The 20,630-nt window shown below is 37.3% G+C and overlaps 1 protein-coding gene across 7 annotated transcripts in view; it reads left to right on the top strand.

Annotated features, from left to right (window-relative positions):
• The first annotated feature begins 314 nt into the window (after positions 1-314).
• Positions 315-20,630, top strand: part of IKZF2 (IKAROS family zinc finger 2) — a 159,698-nt gene continuing 139,382 nt past the window's right edge. For 3 of the 7 annotated variants that reach the window (XM_060688181.2, XM_060688178.2, XM_060688176.2), the window contains exons 1-3: positions 443-761; positions 3,299-3,347; positions 3,831-3,935. In XM_060688181.2, coding sequence (XP_060544164.1) covers positions 3,314-3,347; positions 3,831-3,935 — 139 coding nt within the window. In that variant the 5' untranslated portion in view covers positions 443-761; positions 3,299-3,313. Of the gene's footprint in view, positions 762-3,298; positions 3,348-3,830; positions 3,936-20,630 lie in introns of all 7 variants that reach the window. The other 4 variants (XM_087882180.1, XM_087882181.1, XM_060688179.2 and 1 more) reach the window with 2 other exon arrangements.

Below are 20,630 nucleotides of genomic sequence, written 5' to 3'. Positions count from 1 at the left end.
AGCCCCTCTGCTAGCGAGCCTTCAAAATACTCAATGGAGTATTTTGCAGTGCGATCTCTCGCCTTCTCTCTCTCTCTCTTACTTTATTCGATTTCGCTTCCGTGTTACAGTTATGCTGAGACAGGCAACACTGGAAATACAGTACCCAACCAGCAGAGTTTTACAGCAAGGAAAATGGAGCGGTAAAAGCCCCCTCCCCCGAAAGTTTATGCAGTGCCGGCAGCTGTCCCGGGGTCGCGGCGGGGCCCTTTTCCCCTGCTCCCGTGGCGGAGCGGGGTCTGCCGAGGCACCAGCACCTCCGCCCGGGAAGAACCGCCTGAGCTCGGGAGCAAAGAAGCTGCGGGCGTGTTCGGGGACTTGTCCTGTAATCGATTGCCGAGTCAGCTGAGCAGCGCTGCCAAGCCAGACAACGCGCTTCCCAGATCGCTCTCTCCCGCTCAGAGTGTCTGGGTGAGACGTCTGTGCTGCCTGTGTGTGTGTGTGTGAGTGCGCGAGCGAGCGAGCGAGCGTGTGAGTTGCCGGATCGGTTTCTCGGGGTTTGACCAGTTGTCCCAGGCTAACCCTGCTCTCTGAAGATGGAGGAAGTAAAAAACAGGATTACCCTTAGCTACAGATCCACTGCCTTAGTTTCCATAACCAACTGCGGGGCACAAACACACGATCGCTAAGCCTAGGAAAGAAACCGAGAAAGGAAAAAACTCATTAACAAAACAAACAAACCGGGAGAATGGTGGAATTGTTTCCCTACACGCACTGCTGAGGTAAATCTTTGTTGGGGTATTTCTTCGGCTTCACTGGTGGCGGATGGAAACAAGAACATAGAAAGGCTGCCTGTCGGCTCTGTCTTCAGTGTCGTCGGGGTGCATTGGTGAATAGGTGTGTGTGGCTGCGAAAGGCAGGGAGGCGGACAAGGTCTGTCACAGAAGATCGCGCAATTATGGAGCATCTCTAATCTCGGGGTCAACAGGACTTGTTGCTTTTTAATCCCAAAATAAATCTTTACAAGAACATAAGGATGCGAAAAGGGTAGATTTCCATTTCTGTTTGGAAAACCATCTTTTAATGTTGGTCGATCCATCTAATGAATATGGATTGCAGAATGCGTTTAAAAAACAATTCTGATTTCTATGGGGTTAATCGATTAATTCGTCCCCAGTTTTGATACGGTTGGCTTTTGTTTTCTTAACTGAGCTGGGCTTGTCAATTGCAGTTAAGAAGAGGCTCGTCCACGATGCACGCGGATCCCTCCGACAAAATATACTCGAAAGATAACACAATATTTCATTGCACGCCACGCGTTCTATTTCAAAAATGCAGGGTTTAAATTAATTGACAGCGCGCGGAAAGAAACATAGACACCGGTAAAATTACGAGATCGTTTTATTTTGCCTAGGGCCAAAAATAATTAGTGGCCTGACTTTCTGGATTCTTTTTTTTTCTTCTTAAACTCCGTGATCTACTCCTTTCAGCCCCCCCCCCCGTCTTCTTTTTCTTCTTTCCTCCAAGATTTTCCCCCCTTCACTCTCGGTTCTTAAGGAACCGGTGGATCAAGTTTTCTCTCGTCTGGTTAATCGCAGTGCTGTAGCTTTGGCTGACCTCTCTCTCCCTTATTTTGTTCTTCATCTTTCCTGAAAGTACGTGCCATTCCCAACAAGCCCATCCTGAAAGGGGGGGGAGGAGAGAGAAGAAGCTTCCTTCTTCATTTTTGCTTTGTTTCCCTTCCGATCCGCTTGCTCTGAATGGTCTACCTGTAAGTTTTCTTCATCTTCTCTTGAATCCTGGAGGAGGGAAGGGGGGATGAGAAAAAAAAGAGGGATCTAACTTTTTTCAAAGGCACTCCCACCTCGCTGTAGTTCCAGGGTATTATAATTCCGTCAATTCCGTCTTTCTCTTCGTTCTTGGCTGGGAGGAGAGGTAGAAGCTGCTATCAGAATTTGGAAATGGTGAACAAACTTTTTTTTAAACCATAGAACTTTTCTTTCTGCCCCCCACCCCTTTACATCTCATTGGCTGGGATAGTATTTCTCTCCACCCCCGTGGGCTTTAGGAACTTTTTTCCCTTGTTGCCGTGTATGTTACCTGCTGAAGGTGGAAGATAAGGTAATTTTGGAAAGGCATGAGGGAATTGCTCTTATGCTAAAACATTTAGATCTCAAGTATTATTCTTAAAGCCATGTAAACATCAACACGATGGCAGCGTTGCCCGATGAAATCTAAGCATTATACTGAGTATCTTGGGAATTTGATATGTTGTGTGCCAAAGAGAAAGGAACGCAGCAGAGAAGTCTTTCTTTCTTAAGGAGGGGGATGAGGTAAAGGGAAGTGGTTTAGAGACAAGAAATGGAGCTGCCTGTTTTCCAGTAAGTAATGGAGAAATTCCAGGAGCTGGGGCTAAATATACTTGGCAATCAATACAGAAATGGTTCATTGTGAATAATTTAACTGCTTGATGTAATAAGAGTTTTGAAACTAAAGGCAAAAGGGAGCTGGGAAACTAGGAGGGGAAAATGCAATTTTTGCTAGGCATGGGTTTTTCCTTTTAAATTTCACTTTAAAATGTTGATTATTTACCTTTTTACATTATTTCTTTTTTATTCATATAGTAAATGACTTGAGTGTCATATAATATGGTTATTTGATTTCTAGAAAGTAATAGTTAGCAAAGTGCTTCAAGAAACTTTTGAGACTGCAGTAATGCATACAATCTGGAACTACTTTAAAAATTGCTCCAGGGTTAAAAACTTAAGCTGGAATAAACTGGTTCCTGTGTAAAAATGTTATATCAGTGTCATGGAAGCACACGTTTACCATTTTTTGTTCAGCATTTTTTGTTCACACCATAGAAGAGCCATAATGGTAAGAAACTTTGTAGCACTGACATTTGACAGTACTTAAAAATCAGTCCAAAAATTCCTACTTGAGATACTCAGATTCCCTGTTGGATTTATTAACAAATGCTCTCCTGCCTTTGCATAGAAGTAGCTGTTGATTGTTAAGTTACTGGCAAGCCAGTTAACACATACCTGACCTAAATAGGATTTATTTAGAAACTGGTTAGTAATTATTTTAGTGTGTGATTCCCCCTCACCTCCTCCACAGGGTTCATTTTTGGGAAAAAAGTAAATTAACCTATTCTGATCACTGGGTGCTTTCAGAAAGATTCCAGGCAGAAAGCCTTCTGCTACACAAACACTGGTTTGATTAGCAATGACAAAAAGAAGAGTTCACTAAGAAACCTAGATCTTTTAAGAGTTGACAGAGTGAGGGCATCTTTGACAGTGTACTTTTTATTTTATAGCACTGCACTTTGATTATGGAAGTGGAGGCTACTGATGGATACCTGCCCTGTAAGTATCAGTTTAATTTTCCTGTCATTGTTTGGACTTTTGCCTTATTGGGAGATGAAGATAATTCTTTATTATCATATTTTATTTTTTGCTGATTTGGTCATTTCAGTGGCACTGTATAGATGTCTTGAAAGACAGGTGGTAGGCAGCCTATATGGAACATAATCTTTCCCTCTTTCTTTTAAAATAAATAAATAAACCATACACTGTATGCAAAGGAACTGAGTGTGAAATTGAAGGGATGTGGACATTTCTTTGACCTTGTCCCAAGACCATAATATTAACCCAGTGTTGTTAATGTTGAGCAAGCCAATAAACAGACCTTTTTGCCATACCTTGTAAGCAGTTGTAACCTACACCCTAGCCTTTAATGAATAGAAGAATCTAATAACCTTGGGAGCAGAATTACCAGAAACAGTTTTGTCCTGGGTGCAAATAACAGTTTTTCTAAATAAAAACTGACACTTTTTAAAAATATAATAGGTGACCATGACCTTTCACCTGAAAGGGAACACTCCAATGTGGCGATTGACCTTACTTCAAGCACACCCAATGGGCAACATACCTCACCAAGTCACCTGACAAGCAGTAAGTTATCTTTTAAAGTGTTTTGCATAATAGGTTAATTAATCTTGTCCAGTCTATGAGGTTGGTTTGTATACAAAGAACAGAGGGCAGATTGGTTCTTCATACTAATCTACACCTGAATGTGACTGCTAGTCTGAATTACTCCTAAATTGCTACTGAGTTTAATAATGGTTAGTTGAACATTATAGAAAAAGTTAAACTTGTTGGAAATTGGGTGAGAAGTTCTTTTGTGATGCATTCATGGCTATAGAGTAGTTCCAAGCAAAAAATATTTCAGAGAATTCAGATATTCCAAAAATATATTTGGTGGACTGAATGATTGAAAAACACACATAAAATGTTCTCTGTTACTGTTCTACCTTCCTTGCCTTTACTTTTTGAGCCTTTTCAAAATGAGTTGTTGGATGCTTGCAATACTTTAAATGCTTAAAAAAGAAAATATACATTTCTCCTGGCTGTAGACACTTATTTATCAGATAGCTGTGGATTGCTTCATTATTATTTGAAATGTTAGATATTCATCTGTTCTGGTTTATACAACTGAGAATTTTTATTTTATAACTTTTCCATCTGCCTAATTTTCTTAGCAACATATTTTATGTGGATTTCTCCAGTTTTTGTTATTTCACACTTGATCATCCTAATTATTTCAAGGTACTTTTTAAATTCTTTTTATATGGTTTATTGGTTTGGGACTGTAAGTAAATAGTTACATATTATTCCAGATTAAACTCTGCTTCAAATAGAAATGTGCGGCAATAAAATATGATCGTTCTATCATCTCTTTCTGAAAGGGAGCTGTTGCACTCAGCCATTTTTTTCTGCCCTTCGGCAAATTATGAGTAAAAATTTTTTTTATGAGTGTGTGAATTGCAGGATTATTAAAAAGCACTCAGTTATTTACTTGTTGCTAATGATATGTTATTAATGTCCCAGACTAAATTTTATGGATTAGTCTCATAGAAGTTTAGATATCATTTATGTTTCTTATGAAACTAGGAAGAGTGGAGTGTATAAAGCGGCAATATTTTCTCAGTGGATTTGACTTGGTTAAATATTGCTAAAATATAATCAAATGTAGAAATAAGTTGATGTAAGAGACAGGAGATTTGATGTATACATTCCAGTAAATCTACTATAATATGTATTTTTTGTGGCCAAAACTGAGATCTGAATAGGTAATAATGAAAACTTTGGTCATTTAGTCTTATCTTGTTGCACCTCCAGGATTTAATTCTTTCAAATAAATAATAGAACAATTTGCACTGAGGCTCCTTTGAAAAGATCAATTGAGAACTACATCCCTTAACATGATCTTGGTTATTTGTATCCCTTTAAAACAAGAAGGAAGCCCGTAATAAGCAACTGACTTGGCTTTTTATATACTGCAAATATTGTGTGTACCAGACAGCAGAAAGGAAAAGGGTTTTGAAACGAACCATTCTCACCCAACTGTATTAAAATTACATGCTTTGGAGCGAGTGTTTTTTCCCCCTCATATTTATTAGCCTGTGGCAATTCCAAGTGAGTAAGACTTGGCTATACTATGCTTGTTTTTATGTTTCCTTCCAAAAGGTTGCAGGTCAATTTTTTGGGGGGGCACATATTTCATAGATGTCAGCTTCATCTTTTTATTACTGCATCTATAATTACATATACATAGATTATAGATGAAGCCAAGTTTTCTTCTTTTTAATAAGGATGCTACCTGCTACATTAGATTGGCTCATGTAATGTATTACATATACTTTAGTGAAAAAATGCTGTGCCTTGAATTATTAATTTGAGTATGTTATTGACAAGTTTGTAATTGAACATTGATGGGAAATATAAATAAGAAACGGGACTTCTCTTTAATTTTGCTTCAGTGTCAAATGATAATACAGTCTCTCGTGGAGCAAAAATTTCATTCATTATACATATTGAAATTGCAATGAATGAGTTGTATGAGCCTTTGCTACAGCAGATAGGAAAACTCTGGACCATAGTCAGTTGAACAGTTGTGATCAATAAATTGATCAATAAACTCAAAGATACTGACAATACAAAGGATTGGGGACACTTCTTATTTTTGGTGAGGTCCAGGTAGTTTGAGATTTTATTCTGCTCTTGCCTGTGGCTGTCCCAAGTAGCTGCACTGTCTGCCTCTAAAGCTGAGTTGGGTTTGCCCTGGTCTGATCAAGCAGAAAAGATTACTGAGAGTTTTCACCTGTAGGAAAAATAAGTCCTTTGCTCAGTCTGAGGAAGTAACTGTAGTTAAAGGGTTGTAAGAGATGTTCATAACATGCTGACATGTGTATGTCTTGGCATTTACGTATCTAGACTCTGTTTCATGCTCAAAATGTTTCTAGAAAGCTGAAAACAGCCTGTTGGAGACACATGGGTTTGGGAAGGTTTGCACTTGAAATAATTCAAAACAAAATGTTTTGCACACCCCTGTAATTTAGTGATCTCAGTCATTTCAGCACAGAGAAAAACACAGCACTGGAGAAAATTTAACACACTCTGATTTCCTAGTATGTGTTAAGAAACTTTGTATCATTTTACAAACAACATAGATACTGTATATCTAAACAGTGGTGGAACCTTCTTCACTTCCTCTTTAATGGCTTCTGATGTCGAGTGAGATTGAAAGTTCTGGCTTTTGCTCTTCTGGCAGCCTCAACCGTTGTTAATTGATGTTGGATTGTGTCTTTGATGTTGTCTCTATCTTCTTTTGGGTCTCCCTCGCGTTCTTCCTCGTAGTGGAGTGCTACGTGGTAAATAACAGTCTAGATTTGCACAAATGTTTCAAATAATGTTCTTAGCTGTGGCCATCAGTTCATGCTCTTTGCTTTGCTCTGCTGTTGGATGTATCCATTCCTTTGGTTTTTATGTATATGATTCTTCACTTTCACAGAAATGATTGGCTTATATCTTGGCTTTTGTATCCTTATGCATAAAGAAAAAAAATGGATTTGGAGCACCAATATTTCTATGTGTGCTTTCTATGTATTTTTATATAGAAGAATGTGTGGGCTAAATGGTACTCTTCAAGTATGAACTCTTCATGGGGATTTGTATTAATATGATCAAATCACATTTGTTAGGTGATGTGATGTAATGTTGGAAAGGTTTTCCTGTGCTGTCAGTGAACTGTGGCTCAGTTCAAGTCTAAACTGTTACCTGATTCATTTGGTTAACTCAGCCTTCTGAAATATGGTGACTCTTAGCTGTATAGCTCTTCAAATTCCATAATGCTTCAGTAATGCTGGGAATTAGGGAAGTTGGTGTCCAACACATCTGAAAAGCATTAAATTGGGTAATACTGGGTTAACTGCATGAAAATATAAGGTATTATTGCTCTAGGTCTGCTTTGATTTAATAAAGCATTTTTCCAATCAATTGTCTGGCTTTCTGATTTGCGTATCTAAAAAATGTCCAACTAATAAAATGAAGTATTGACAACTTATATTAATTATTATCTGCTGTTAACAAGGTTTACTTATAAACTTCTTTCACATTCACATTTCTTCTACATTCTACATTCACTGCACAGGGAATGAAAATTATATTAACAGTTTAGATTATTTTAACTGAGGGATATTTTTCCTAAAATGTACAATAAGGCCTTTTTAATTGTAATTGCTGCTTAATTGGTCCCCATTCTGGTGCTCTCATTGAAAAATGATCCTGATGTTGGGAAAGATTGAAGGCAAAAAGAGAAGGGGAAGGCAGAGAATGAGGTGGCTAGATAGTGTCATTGACAAAATGAACATGAATTTGGGCAAATTCAGGGAGGCAGTGGAGGACAGGCTGTCCTAGCCTGGTATGCTCCATAGGGTCACAAAGACTTGACATGTCTTAGCAACTGAACTGGTGCTCCGTTCATATTGAAAGATCCATTATATATGTGGTAGTCCTCGACGTACAACAGTTCATTTAGTGACCATTCGAAGGTACAACAGCACTGAAAAAAGTGATTTATGACTGTTTTTCACACTTATTATTTTTGCAGTATCTCCATGATCATATAACCAAAATTTGGATTTTGACACCTGACATAGATTTATAAAGATTGCAGTGTGCCAGAGTCATGCAATCATCTTTTGTGACCTTCCCACAAGCAGAGTCAATGGGAAAGTCAGATTCATTTAACGACTGTGTTACTTATCAACTGCAGTGACTCACTTAACAACTGTGGCAAGAAAGATCATAAAATGGGGCAAAATTCACATTAAAAAATGTCTCACTTAGCAACAGGAATTTTGGGCTCAAGGGTGGCTCGTAAGTTGAGGAATACCTGTATACAAAGGTTTTATTTGTGATTTCTTTGTAAGTGTTGCACTTTGGTTCATTAACCTATTGCATACAAATTATTGTACAAACGTGTTGTTATTTTTCCACCTTTTCCAGAGAGTGACAAAGAAAAACTTTGGATTTACTTTAAACTATGACAAGAGTGCTTGCAACTTTAAGGTATCTTTGGAATTAATCTAACAAGCTGAAACTGGAAACAGGCATCAGTTTCCCATGCCATGCATGACAAAAGTCTTCCCTCCCAAAAGCAGGTTTAGGACGGAAGATGTTCAACTGGTTAAGTGATTCTGTCACTCAGGAAGGAAAACCATGTGTAATCCTGAAAAATGGAACTGATAAAAGCCATACCCACCCCCCACTACCAAAGTGTTACTATCCTTACCTTCAAGAAAAGACATAAAAATTGAATAAGTAAATGCTTGGTATGTCTAATATATTATGAAGGTGTTTTGTCCTTCACAAGATATTAGACAAGAATCAGGTTGATTTCTGCATTAATCAACGTACTGGACTTAGTATCCCAAATCTCAACTATAATTCCTTCATCTGCTGCTGCTGCTTCCTTGAGTGTAGTACCATGGTGTACCAAGAGAGGGGTGGGGCAAAAATGAAGCTTCTTCCATGACCATTATTTTATTGTAAGCTTGCTAGCACAGTCAACTTAGTAGGAAATCTTTTTTTCTGTGAAAAAAGGAGAATGCACTACAACTATTTATTACAGCCCCCCCCTTTTTTTTGTCTACAGCTTAAGTGTTTAGGGCCTGTGTTAGGATTGAGGAGACTCCTGGTAAAGTCTATCCTTAGCCAAGAAAGTTCACTAGGTGACTTGGGGTGAGGAATGATCTTGCAACCTATTTTACAGGGTTATTTGTAAAAACTAAATTATGCTGTCTCAAGTCACTTGAGGAAAATGGGGTAGAAATATAAACAAAAATAACTCAGTTTCCAATGAAATTGGTATGACAAAGTATCATCAATGTGGTTCTCCATTTTAGTTAATGCACTTCATCAGCAAACTTTGCTTTCACTCAGCCATGCATATACAACATGGCTTCTCAAGGAGGGGATCTGTCCAGGAAAAAAATATTGTAATAGAAGAGTTGTGTGTTCTAGTTCCCAGTCAGGCAACATCTTTAGCAAAATTATGCAGATACATCCACTGAATAAACTAGAGTGGTTCTAACTCATCAGAATATTAGAAGCAAGGAAGAATGATTCTAGCTTATTATCAGTTTTGATGCTTCCAGTGCAAGATACAAAATATTTTTTTGAAAACATCACCACAAGGAAAGAATTATGAAGTAAAGCATCTTTTAAAAGTATCAAGGTATCGGAATAGCCATCCATTCTTTGTTTTCTAATAGCACTAGACTCTCATTTATTTGTTAGATTTATATCCCATCTTGATCCAAAGTCACCAAGAGATTTGCCATGTGACAAGATGACTTGAATCTGGCTCTCCTCGATTCTAGTCGAAACCTTAATTCACTGGCTCACTTTATTGAATTTGAATTTGATATAGAGCTAATGAATGTACCTGCATCATAAATGTGAATAGCTTGCCTGCTGGTACAGGTAGTCTTCGACTTATGATCACAATTGAGCCCAAAATTTTTGTTGTTAAGTGAGACATTTGTTAACTGAGTTTTGCCCCATTTTACAACCTTTCATGTCACAGTTGTTAAGTGAACCACTGCAGTTGATAGTAACTCACTTGAAAAGAGAATCTGGCTTCCCCATTGACTTTGCTTGTCAGACGGTTGCAATGTCTGTTCTGCCCCTCACATGACATTGGGACACTGGGTCATAAATATGAGCCAGTTGCCAAGTATCTGAATTTTGATCATATGATCATGGGGATGCTGCAAAGGTCGTAACTCTGAAAAATGGTCATCAGTCACATTTTTCAGTGCCTTTGTAACTTGGAACAGTCTGTAAATGAACTGTTGTAAGTCGAGGACTAATCTGTAATGACTGACACACTGCAATTTGACATTGTTTCAGTAGTGGCTAGGTCTAATCATCATTTGCCAGTTTTCATAAAATTGCCCTTGCATGCCTCCCTTTTCAAACTAACAAATTGTATTAAAAGGCTTATGCTTTCATAGCTACAGCTAATTTCATCAATGCAATGGAATGACTAGACTGATGTAGAATTTGAACTGGGATCAGGTGTGGGGGGGAGCAGGGAAGGCAACAATACAATTTGTTAGTCTGAAAAAGTTTTATGAGGCCTTGTGATTCTGTAAACTTATTAGGAAAGGATAACAAATGCAGCCCCATTTTTTTAAAAAAAGACAAAATATTATGTAAAAAATACTATTGATATGGTTGGGATGGAGGGTGCACACACAGAGACATACAACTTATATACACCTATTCACATTATGTCTCTTACTTTATAACATACTGTACACACATATTTCTGCAGTGCTTGCTTGCTTCCTTATCCCACAAAATAAAAAATGACCACAGTTGCTGGAATCGCATTTTTTCTAGTTTTGGATAAAAGCTGGAGGGTTTATCTCTGCCCCAGGGATAACTAAATGTGTAGAGTACCATGGATTGGCCAAGAGCAGCTCTGGTCTATTCTCCTCTGGACAGGGTGCTTTGCCATGTTGACTCACAGAGCTCAAAAAATGTTCCTTGCTTTGATCTGTGATATTCAGTAATAGCAGCTGTCTGTTCTGCCCCTCACAGAGTTTTGTAGGGGAAAAATACTGTGCTGTACCCACATGTAAAAAAGAGAATTTACCAATTGAAAAGTTAAGACATCACTGCTTGATAAATAAATGTGTTATTCAATTCTTTTCCTGATTTATTTTGCATTGCTGTAACTTCCAAGCCACCATTTGCCTTCAACCAGTAGTTTCATGACTGAAAATTTGTTCTGGCCAAATAAATAAGGATTTCAGGACAAACCCAGTCTTTCCCCAAATTAGTAGTTTTTAGAAATGCTGGCTTAGACTCATCATAAACTTAAGCATCTATGGTGTTGTTTTTGTTAGATTTGTCCAGGTAATCTAAATTCCTCAAGTTAAATAATGGAAGATTGGAATTGGTAACAGTGACACTCCAATTCCCATAAGAGAGATTATTTTTCTTCCCTCTTTCTTTGTTCTGCCCCAACCTTTTGGTGGAATTTTACCAAAATATTCATAAATCTGAACTGCTCTGTATGTTTCTTGCATGTATATTTTGAGAGCACATACAGTATAGTGTGTTCCTTAGTGGCATGTTATGTTTTTCTTGGTACAAAAAGTACAAGATGTGGATTTAGCTGTTCTTTACTATAGTTTGTGGTCTGTCTGAGCAAGATTTCCAACATTTCATCTATGTTTGCCAATTTGTCTGATAATAGCAATTAAGATGCTGGTAGTGAAAGTAAATTTATTGGACTTAATTCTTGCCCCTACTCTTCAGCCCTTTAAATTGGAGTCCTCAAGAAAAGCTTCTCCATGATGAATCCACAGTTATATGCAGTTACTTTCCTTGGAGTATTAATATACCAGACATGACTCATCTGTTGGCATATGATATGATTCCACTTAATTTGCATACTGTAATTGTATAGCAATGCAGCAAAACTTGTTTGAGACTATTTCTTCCCTCACACCATAAGTTTGTCAAATTTCATTACTGGGTGTAATGCTTGTTAAATGCAGCTTACTAGTAATAGATGTGAAATTATACAGTGTGTTGTATATGTACACAAACTTATACACGTACATAAATATGCTTATTCCTTTCTAAATATTAAGATAGGCAACTAGCAGGCTGCATATGGTTCTCATGATGTCCTTTTGTAACATTTGAATCACCTCAGTTTTACTACTGAAAATCACAAGTTGCTGGCAAACTACCATTTAATGAGACTGCCAAAAAGGTATGTCCTGTCCATTCTAATGTATAATTTGACATGCTTTTAGGTGTTCTGTGAAATATTTTTATTATACAATATTCATTTTGTGATATTTTATTATACTACTAAGTCTCATTACTGTGTTAGTTTTCATTATTACAAATAAATACTGCAAAGAACAAAAGTTTGTTAGCACTACATTGGTTGTATTGCTTGCCTATTAATTAATGTATTATATGTTCCTATTTTGTCCAAAGCAAAGCACAATTAATAAGCATAATATAAAAAACAGCAAACTAAAGTTGTGCAAAGGCCTTCCTGGCCATAACAGCAACCTCTCATTGCATAGGAACTGAGTCCGAGAAGACACCCACCTACACAGAATGCATACCACTCTATAGGATTTATTTTTTAAAAAATAAGAGAATGTTATATTTTTATATGATACACTATACTTTAAAAATATAATTCATGGATGCTTACAGAGTGAATACTTACATTATCTCTGTTGTGTGATATGGTATCTTTCAAATCATGAATTAGGCACACACATGGAGTAACATGTACTTGCTATATCAGCTTTAGCATAAGGATTTCCTTTTTTTGTTTTGGTTATGAACTAGCAGAGAAAATTGCTATGGCATTTGTAGCATTGTGGTGAAATATAAGGTCCTGAGCCATTAAAATGGCATTCACTCTACAAAACAAGGACTAGGCTGCAAATGACAGGACCATGGTAAAAGAAATCCATTGACATCATCATTATGACAACTTACAGTTTTTAAACTTCTTAAACTGAGGAGGTCTTTACAGCTGAGAAATATTAACATTTCACTAGGGATAGAATACCAGCATAATTTAACATCAAATTATTCTTAAATACTCTTGGCCCTTTTGGAAGCCTTAAAAAAAATATAAAAGAGAATTTCAGATTGGAACTCAGTGAATTAGCTTGGGACTCTTTATGATGTAAAATTCCTTTCAAATCCATCTTAGTGTATCTTCAAGTATTGACTATAAAAATAATTCATAGATGATACTACACCTCCTTAAAATTGCATTATATGAATTTGATTCATTTTAGAAAAGGTTGTAATACAATTCACACATATTACTCTCTCTGGTGGCAAGAGGCATTTAATTACTCATTGTGAGTTAATATTTTTGAGGAACTTGGAAAAAAAAAACCTCAGCAAGGTTTTTGATAATTGATTCTAGAGTGGCTTCATTGTCCATTTCTCCCAAGATTTATAAAGTGAAGCAACATAAGAAATGAATGCATTTTTTTTTCTTGTTAGTTGCCAGGTTTACTGTAGCAAAGCACCAAGTAACTATTGCATGGTTCTTTGGATTAATAGTATTTAAAAGTGCATTGGCTAAAGAATTAATGCAATGGAAAAGAATCTTGAAGAATCTTGCCTTTAAAAATTAACTTACTCAAATTTCCTTCCATTCTTAAAACATATTAACAAACTAATCACTAATAAATTACATCTATACAACTATGTTCTGGGACAGAAATATTGTATATGGATTTAATTTTTTGGTCTTGCATCACATCTTTATGCTATTTTGCTGGCATACAGACTCAGACTCAACCCATCCAAAGGCCGAGTGGCTGTGGTTTCCGACGTCCTGATATAGTCAGCTGGTGCCATCGCTGACTATTGGGGGCGAATCATTGGCCCCCACGGAAAGGGCTCGCAACTTGGGTGTCCTCCTGGATTCACGGCTGTCTTTAGAAGAGCACTTGACGGCCGTGACCGGGAGGATTTTTCATCAGGTTCGCCTGATTCGCCAGTTGCGTCCCTTTCTAGATCGGGACTCCTTATGCACGGTCACTCATGCCCTCGTCACCTCCCGTCTGGACTATTATAATGCTCTCTACATGGGGCTCCCCTTGAGGAGCACTCGGAGGCTCCAACTGGCGCAGAGTGCGGCCGCGCGGGTGGTGACGGGAGCGACGTGGCGCTCCCATGTAACACCTCTCCTGCGTGAGCTGCACTGGCTCCTGGTGGTCTTCCGAGTGCGCTTCAAGGTTTTGGTTATCACCTTTAGAGCGCTCCATGGCTTAGGACCTGGTTATTTACGGGACCGCCTGCTACCACCAATAGCCTCCCACCGACCAGTACGCTCCCATAGAGAGGGGCTCCTCCGGATGCCGTCGGCCAAACAATGTCGACTGGCGGCCCCCAGGGGGAGAGCCTTCTCTATGGGGGCACCTACTATTTGGAACGAGCTCCCCCTGGAGATACGGAGGATCCCGGATCTGTGTACCTTCCATTGGGCACTCAAGACTTTCCTATTTCATCAAGCCGGCCTGACCTAAGTCTTTCCCCTTTTTAAATGGAAATTTTAAATTTGGTTTTAAATTATTGGGGTTTTAAATTTGTTCAGCCAAATTATTTAATTCGTTTTAGTCTATTTTAAATTTTGTATTTATATGTTTTATTCTATGGCTGTTCACCGCCGTGAGTCCTTCGGGAGTAGGGCAGTATACAAATTCAATAAAATAAATAAATAAATAAATAAATAAATAAATAAATAAATAAATAAATAAATAAATGTGATTTTTGATGTTTGAGTACATTAGTCACTTTTTTATGTTTAGAAAACAATCAAACAAAAAATCTTACAGTTTCTGATGGTACATTTGTTTTTTGAGGGAGATCTGATAATGCAAATATTCAAGTTCACTGAATGCAGTCTACATAATCTTCATTCATTTTGTGAGTAAATGTACAGATTTTGAGTCAGACAAATCATTCAGCAAATCATTCTGCAACGTGGTGAAGCTTGAGCTGCTTGTTTCATAATTGCACTTGAAAGAAAAACTTCATTGTACAATTTAGTGCTGTCATACATTTTGTTCTATTTATTGTGATTTTTAGGCAGCTATATCTCTTAATAAGAATTAAGGAAACACCATTGGACTTACCTTGCAGTAAGCATACATAGAATTGTGTGATTACTTTCCTTTTTATTTTTATTCATGAAGAATGTTTAACTATAGTCATTAAATAAATTACTGGGCTGGGGTTTCACAACACAATAAGGCAAAAACAATCTGTTGTCCATTATTTAGTCATGGATCTAAGTTAACTGCTATGACAAGGTCAGTAAGATATATCCTCATGAATAGGGTGGCCAAAATTGTTTTGAAAATTTGTCTGTTATATGGACTGATATTGTTGTTCTGTCTTCTCAAACAACTAGGAATATAACAGAAAAAAATATTAAGATAACTACCATTTGAAAACTCTGTTAAAGCTGCTAATACAGGTAGTTCTCAAGTTACGAATGTAATGGAGCTTACCAATTATATTCATAATCTGAGGATTCGTAGGAATGAATCACATAACTTGACCACGATCACTCCCTCTTTTCGCCCACACATTCGCTAATCGAATGTCCAGGTTGTTAACTGCACATGAGGTATCGCAGGGTGGAGAAAGTCATGGGGGGCCTATTGATGGAAAAGGCCACTTGCACCAGAGCATCCACAGCCTCCCCCAACCCACAGATACCTCATGCAATTGCTTCCCCCCCATTCTGCCACACCAGATAGTCTTACCTTTCAAAGATCTAGCGAGCTGTCTCCTCTCCAATCTCTCTGTTTCTTTGCCTGCTCCCGGTAAGAGCAGAGGAAGAGCAGGATGAGCGCACCCTGCTAGGCTTCTCTGATTCACTGAGGCTGCCTGCCACTTCTGGAGTGGCAGGCAGCCTCGGTGAGTCTCCTACAAAGGCTTCCAGGCTTGGCGTTGAAAAGCGTTTGCATGCCAAAGTGAGGCTTTGGGGCAGCGAACTCGCATTGTTTCATTGTTACATTGTTGTAAATACTTTCCCCCCAAAGACTGAAACCTTTTGGGTGCCCTGATCGCGCGGGAGTTCAGGCAGCCATTCTCTGTAAAAGTGGATGGGTGCCTGAAGTTGGGTGACACCATGGCCCCAGAAGCTCCCAGTCTCCATCCAGTCTCTGTCCCAGCAAAAAGTATTTGAGTGCCTGTGTGGGGCTTGAAAATGGATTGAATCACTCTGTTTTCAAGTGCCACATTTGCATGCAGATGAAGTTTCCAGTCTCCGTCAGATCTCCGTCCCGGCGAAAAGTGTTTGAGCATAACTTGAATTATTGCTAAGTGAACTGTCAGAACTCGGGGATTACATGTAATGGGGAAAGTGATCTTATGAAGAGCTTTTTTCTCTGAATGTTGAGTTTTTCAAAACACTGCCATCTTGTTAGGAACAGTAATCATCAACCTGCCAACACACCATCTCTCATTGCTGAATATATAATTTACAGGTGACTGGATTTTATCAACCAAGCCTGACACCTTCACATTGAGGTGGTTTCAAAGCTGCCTTCTTAGAGTTGCTTCAATGGTCACAACATTTTTCATGTCCCCTAACACTGGAAATCTATCATTGTAAAGAGTCTGTAAATTTAATTTGTAAATCTGTGCATTGTTCTTTGCCAAAGCAAAAGGCCAGAAATTTCAGGCATGTATCTAGATTTTATAATCTAATTTATTTAACCTGCCCAAACTTTTTCTGTTAATTTTCCAAGCTTTTTCTATTTTACAAGTTATTTCTATATTTTCTGTGTTGATTATTTCCAAATACAGGTATTCACATGGAACTAGCTTATGGAATTGTCACCCAATTTTTGTGAATTGCCCTGATCAATAAGGTTTTATAATTCAATACAATTTTCAAAATCTAGGAACCCGGAAGTTTACAGCTCAGCTGGCTGGAACTAAATATGAATTTGGGTAAGGGAGGAATAGGTAAAGGTTCCTCCACACATGCCTGCTAGTCGTTTCCGGCTCTAGGGGTGGTGCTCATCTCCGTTTCTAAGCCAAAGAGCTAGCGCTGTCCAAAGACGTCTCCATGGTCATGTGGCCGGCATGACTAAATGCCAAAGGCGCACGGAGCCCTGTTACCTTCCCATCAAAGTGGTCCCTATTTTTCTACTTGCATTTTTTTATGTGCTTTCAAACTGTTAGGTTGACAGAAGCTGGGACAAGTAACGGGAGTTCACTGCTGAACTGCTGACCTTCTGATCGACAAGCTCAGTGTCTTAGCCACTGAGCCCTCGCGTCCCTATAAGGGAGGAATAAGACTGAATAATTAAAGAAAAATAAAAGTAACATCTTGAAATTTTTAATGAAATTATTTACAATGAAATTGTTACATTATCATCTCAATTTTTCTATATCTACATTGCTGCTTTTATAGTTTAGTAAAGATTAGAATGAAACCAATCATATTTTAACTAAATTTTATTTAAATTTTATTTATTTATTTAACTGCCCATCTCCCTCAGATTTCTCTATAATGGTATAGAAGAGTTAGAGTTGCGAGATGAATATGGCCTGATTCTGCTTCTTCTGCCATCAAATTATTGCTATCAATCATGCATCAGTTTCACAAGCTGTGGAAACAAACTTTGCAATGCAAGAGGTACCTAGGAATCCATATCTGCCAGTAAGAATTGAACATTTTTTCAATCTGTCCCAGAAATTAGGTTAGAAGAGCTATTAGCACCTCTTTATGTACTTCTTTATTACTTTATGTAATAGAAATTTCAATACAACTAAATGTGAGTTTGTATTTCAATATTATTCTCTTTATAAGGGCATATAGGATTTCCGCATATAGGATGCTACAAAATTTTACTTTCAACTCTGCTGACAGTATTACTGGCCTTAATAATGTAAATGATCATCAAAATGTATTGCTTGTAAATCAATCTAGATACAATGCTGCTTTAAAGCATGTATCACTGTGACCCACTTGTACTCTAAGTGACAGGTTATATTGCATATCCTCATTACAGGTAGTACTTGACCTAAATTGTGGCCCAAAATTTTTGTTGCTAAGTGAGACAGTTGTTAAATGAATTTTGCCCCATTTTACAACATTTCTTGTTACAGCTGTTAAATGAATAATTGCATTTGTTAAGTTAGTAACATGGTTGTTAAGAGAATCTGGCTTCCGCATTGACTTTGCTTGTTAAAACATCACAAAAGGTGGTTACATGACCGTGGGACACTGCAACCATCATAAATATAAATCAGGTACCAAGCATCTAAATTTTGATCACATGTCCATGGGGATGCTGCAACAGTGTAAGTGTGAAAAACAGTCATAAGTCAGTTTTTTCAGTGCAGTTGGAACATCGAATGGTCACTAAATGAAAGATTTTAAGTCAAGGATTACCTGTATACATTGTGCCACAGAGAATGTTTAGCTGATATATAAATGTTAAAACCGAATATTCCTTTGCAGGTAAAACAGGTCAAATAAATTTTACAGCTTAAGGGAATCTCTTTCCAGTAACTGTATCAAATACCATCTTTGACAGCATGTTTGATTTTTAGGATCATATGCTCCACCATCAGTTATAAAGGAGCTGCTGTAGTAAAATGTCTGTGGAGTAGGTCTTATGTTCATTTCATGTCTTTCTATCCCACATTTTCTTGATATCTTTTTGTCAGCTATTTTGCGATAGATTTCAAAATGCAGACTATATTTAAAATTAGCAAAGTGCTATTAATCAGTGTACATAGGAAAACATCAGCTGATGTTTTCTATTCTATTCTATTCTGATAGAATAGAATAGAATAGAATAGAATAGAATAGAATAGAATAGAATAGAATAGAATAGAATAGAATAGAATTCTTATTGGCCAAGTGTGATTGGACACACAAGGAATTTGTCTTTGGTGCATATGCTCTCAGCGTACATAAAAAGAGAAAAAAATACATTCATCAAGAACACTTAGTGATAGTCATAGGTTACTAAATAAGCAATCAAATCATATCAAATCAAATCATACTTGGAAGCAAATAAAACAATATAAATCATAGAGATACAAGCAACAAGGTTATAGTCATAAGTGGGAAGAGATAGGTAATAGGAAGGATGAGAAAAATAATAGTAATGCAGTCTTAGTAAATAGTTTGACAATGTTATGAGAATTAGTTGTTTAGCAGAGTGATGGCATTCGGGGTAAAAATGTCCTTATGTCTAGTTGTTCTCGTATGCTGTGCCCTATAGCATCGTTTTGAGGGTAGAAGTTGAAACAATTTATGTCCAGGATGTGAGGGGTCTGTAGATATTTTCACAGCCGTCTTTTTGACTTGTACAGTATATAGATTCTCAATGGAAGGCAGATTGGTAGCAATTGTTTTTTCTGCAGTTCTAATTATCCGTTGAAGTCTGTGTCTTCAACGGATAATTGAATGAAAATACTGATTTTACAAACATATGGATATTTTGTTCCAATTGGTTTATCATTTTATTATCCAATAAAATGATTTTATTGATCATTTTATCAATAAAATGATAAACCAATTGGAACAAAATATCCATATGTTTGCAAAATCAGTATTTTCCCTTTTTAAAAAAATAAAAAGGAACCATTTGAATTGCTCTTTATATTTTTAACTCGGTTTCAGATACAAATAATGGTTTGATGTGATAAAACATAATTAAAGATAGAGTGCTGTGATAACACTTATAAAGATATGTTCTGAATTATTTAGATTGGCTGGTTGTATTGTCTGAACAATGGTGCCAATTCCAGTTGAAATTAATGGAAAATTTTGCACTTGGCATCTCTGTGGCACTAAGAGCCAGAACTACAGGATGAAAATTGTTCATTTGTAAGACAAAGTACGCTAGAGTAGGAGCAATCCTATTTATGTGCCGTTCTTCCCTAACCCTTGCTGTCTTCCTAAAATCTTTGGCCATTATCTTAATGTAACTGTTTTCAAGCTATATGTTTCAGCTTTTATCTATAATAGCATATGTTTTAAAGTGTTGCTGTAATGCGGTTGAGGCCAAAGAAATAGAATATTGAACCATTTCCCGACAGATAACAATCTGTTTTTGGTTTTTTTGGTTTTTTTGTATTTATTTCACTCAAGGATGCTTAACATGTTCAGAGAGGGTTATAATTATAATCCCAAGATTGATGCTTTTGGCAAGAGTGTAAATTTTGTCCAGTAGTAATCCATTAAGAAATCAATAATCATCTCATACTGAAATACAGTTTGTTTTCCAGTTACACTTAGTTTTTTAAAAAATTATATTTATTTTATTTTTCTTTTGAATTCCTAGGACAACGACTGGTTTTGGAGGATTGGTGAATCCAGTAATGTGTTTACTTATTAAGTAAATATTTTCTTTCAGGGCATAATAAGTATACCTCAATTTATTTTTATCCTGCTTTTATGATTTTAAAAAATAACTCAAGGTTGCAAACATATCCAACACACTGCCCTCCTCTTCTTTTCTCCACCATAACCACCACATCTGTGGGGGGAGGGGTTGGGCTGAGAGAGTGATTTGCCCAAAGTTACCCAGCTGGCTTTCATAGCTAAGATGGGACTTGAACTCAAGGAATCCTGTTTTCCAACCTAGTGCCTTAACTGCTAGACCAAACTGGCTCAGAACAATATTTGTTCTTTGAATTTTTGTAAGATTATACTTGTGCCATCAGTGCTGATATCTTACTATCATGTCTTAT

This window comes from Pantherophis guttatus, chromosome 1 (genome assembly GCF_059756535.1).
Source record: "Pantherophis guttatus breed Tessera chromosome 1, ASM5975653v1, whole genome shotgun sequence".
In the NCBI taxonomy this organism is placed as follows: domain Eukaryota; kingdom Metazoa; phylum Chordata; class Lepidosauria; order Squamata; family Colubridae; genus Pantherophis; species Pantherophis guttatus.
Note: the sequence above shows the minus strand (reverse complement) of the source record. Positions and strands in the feature narration are given on the sequence as shown.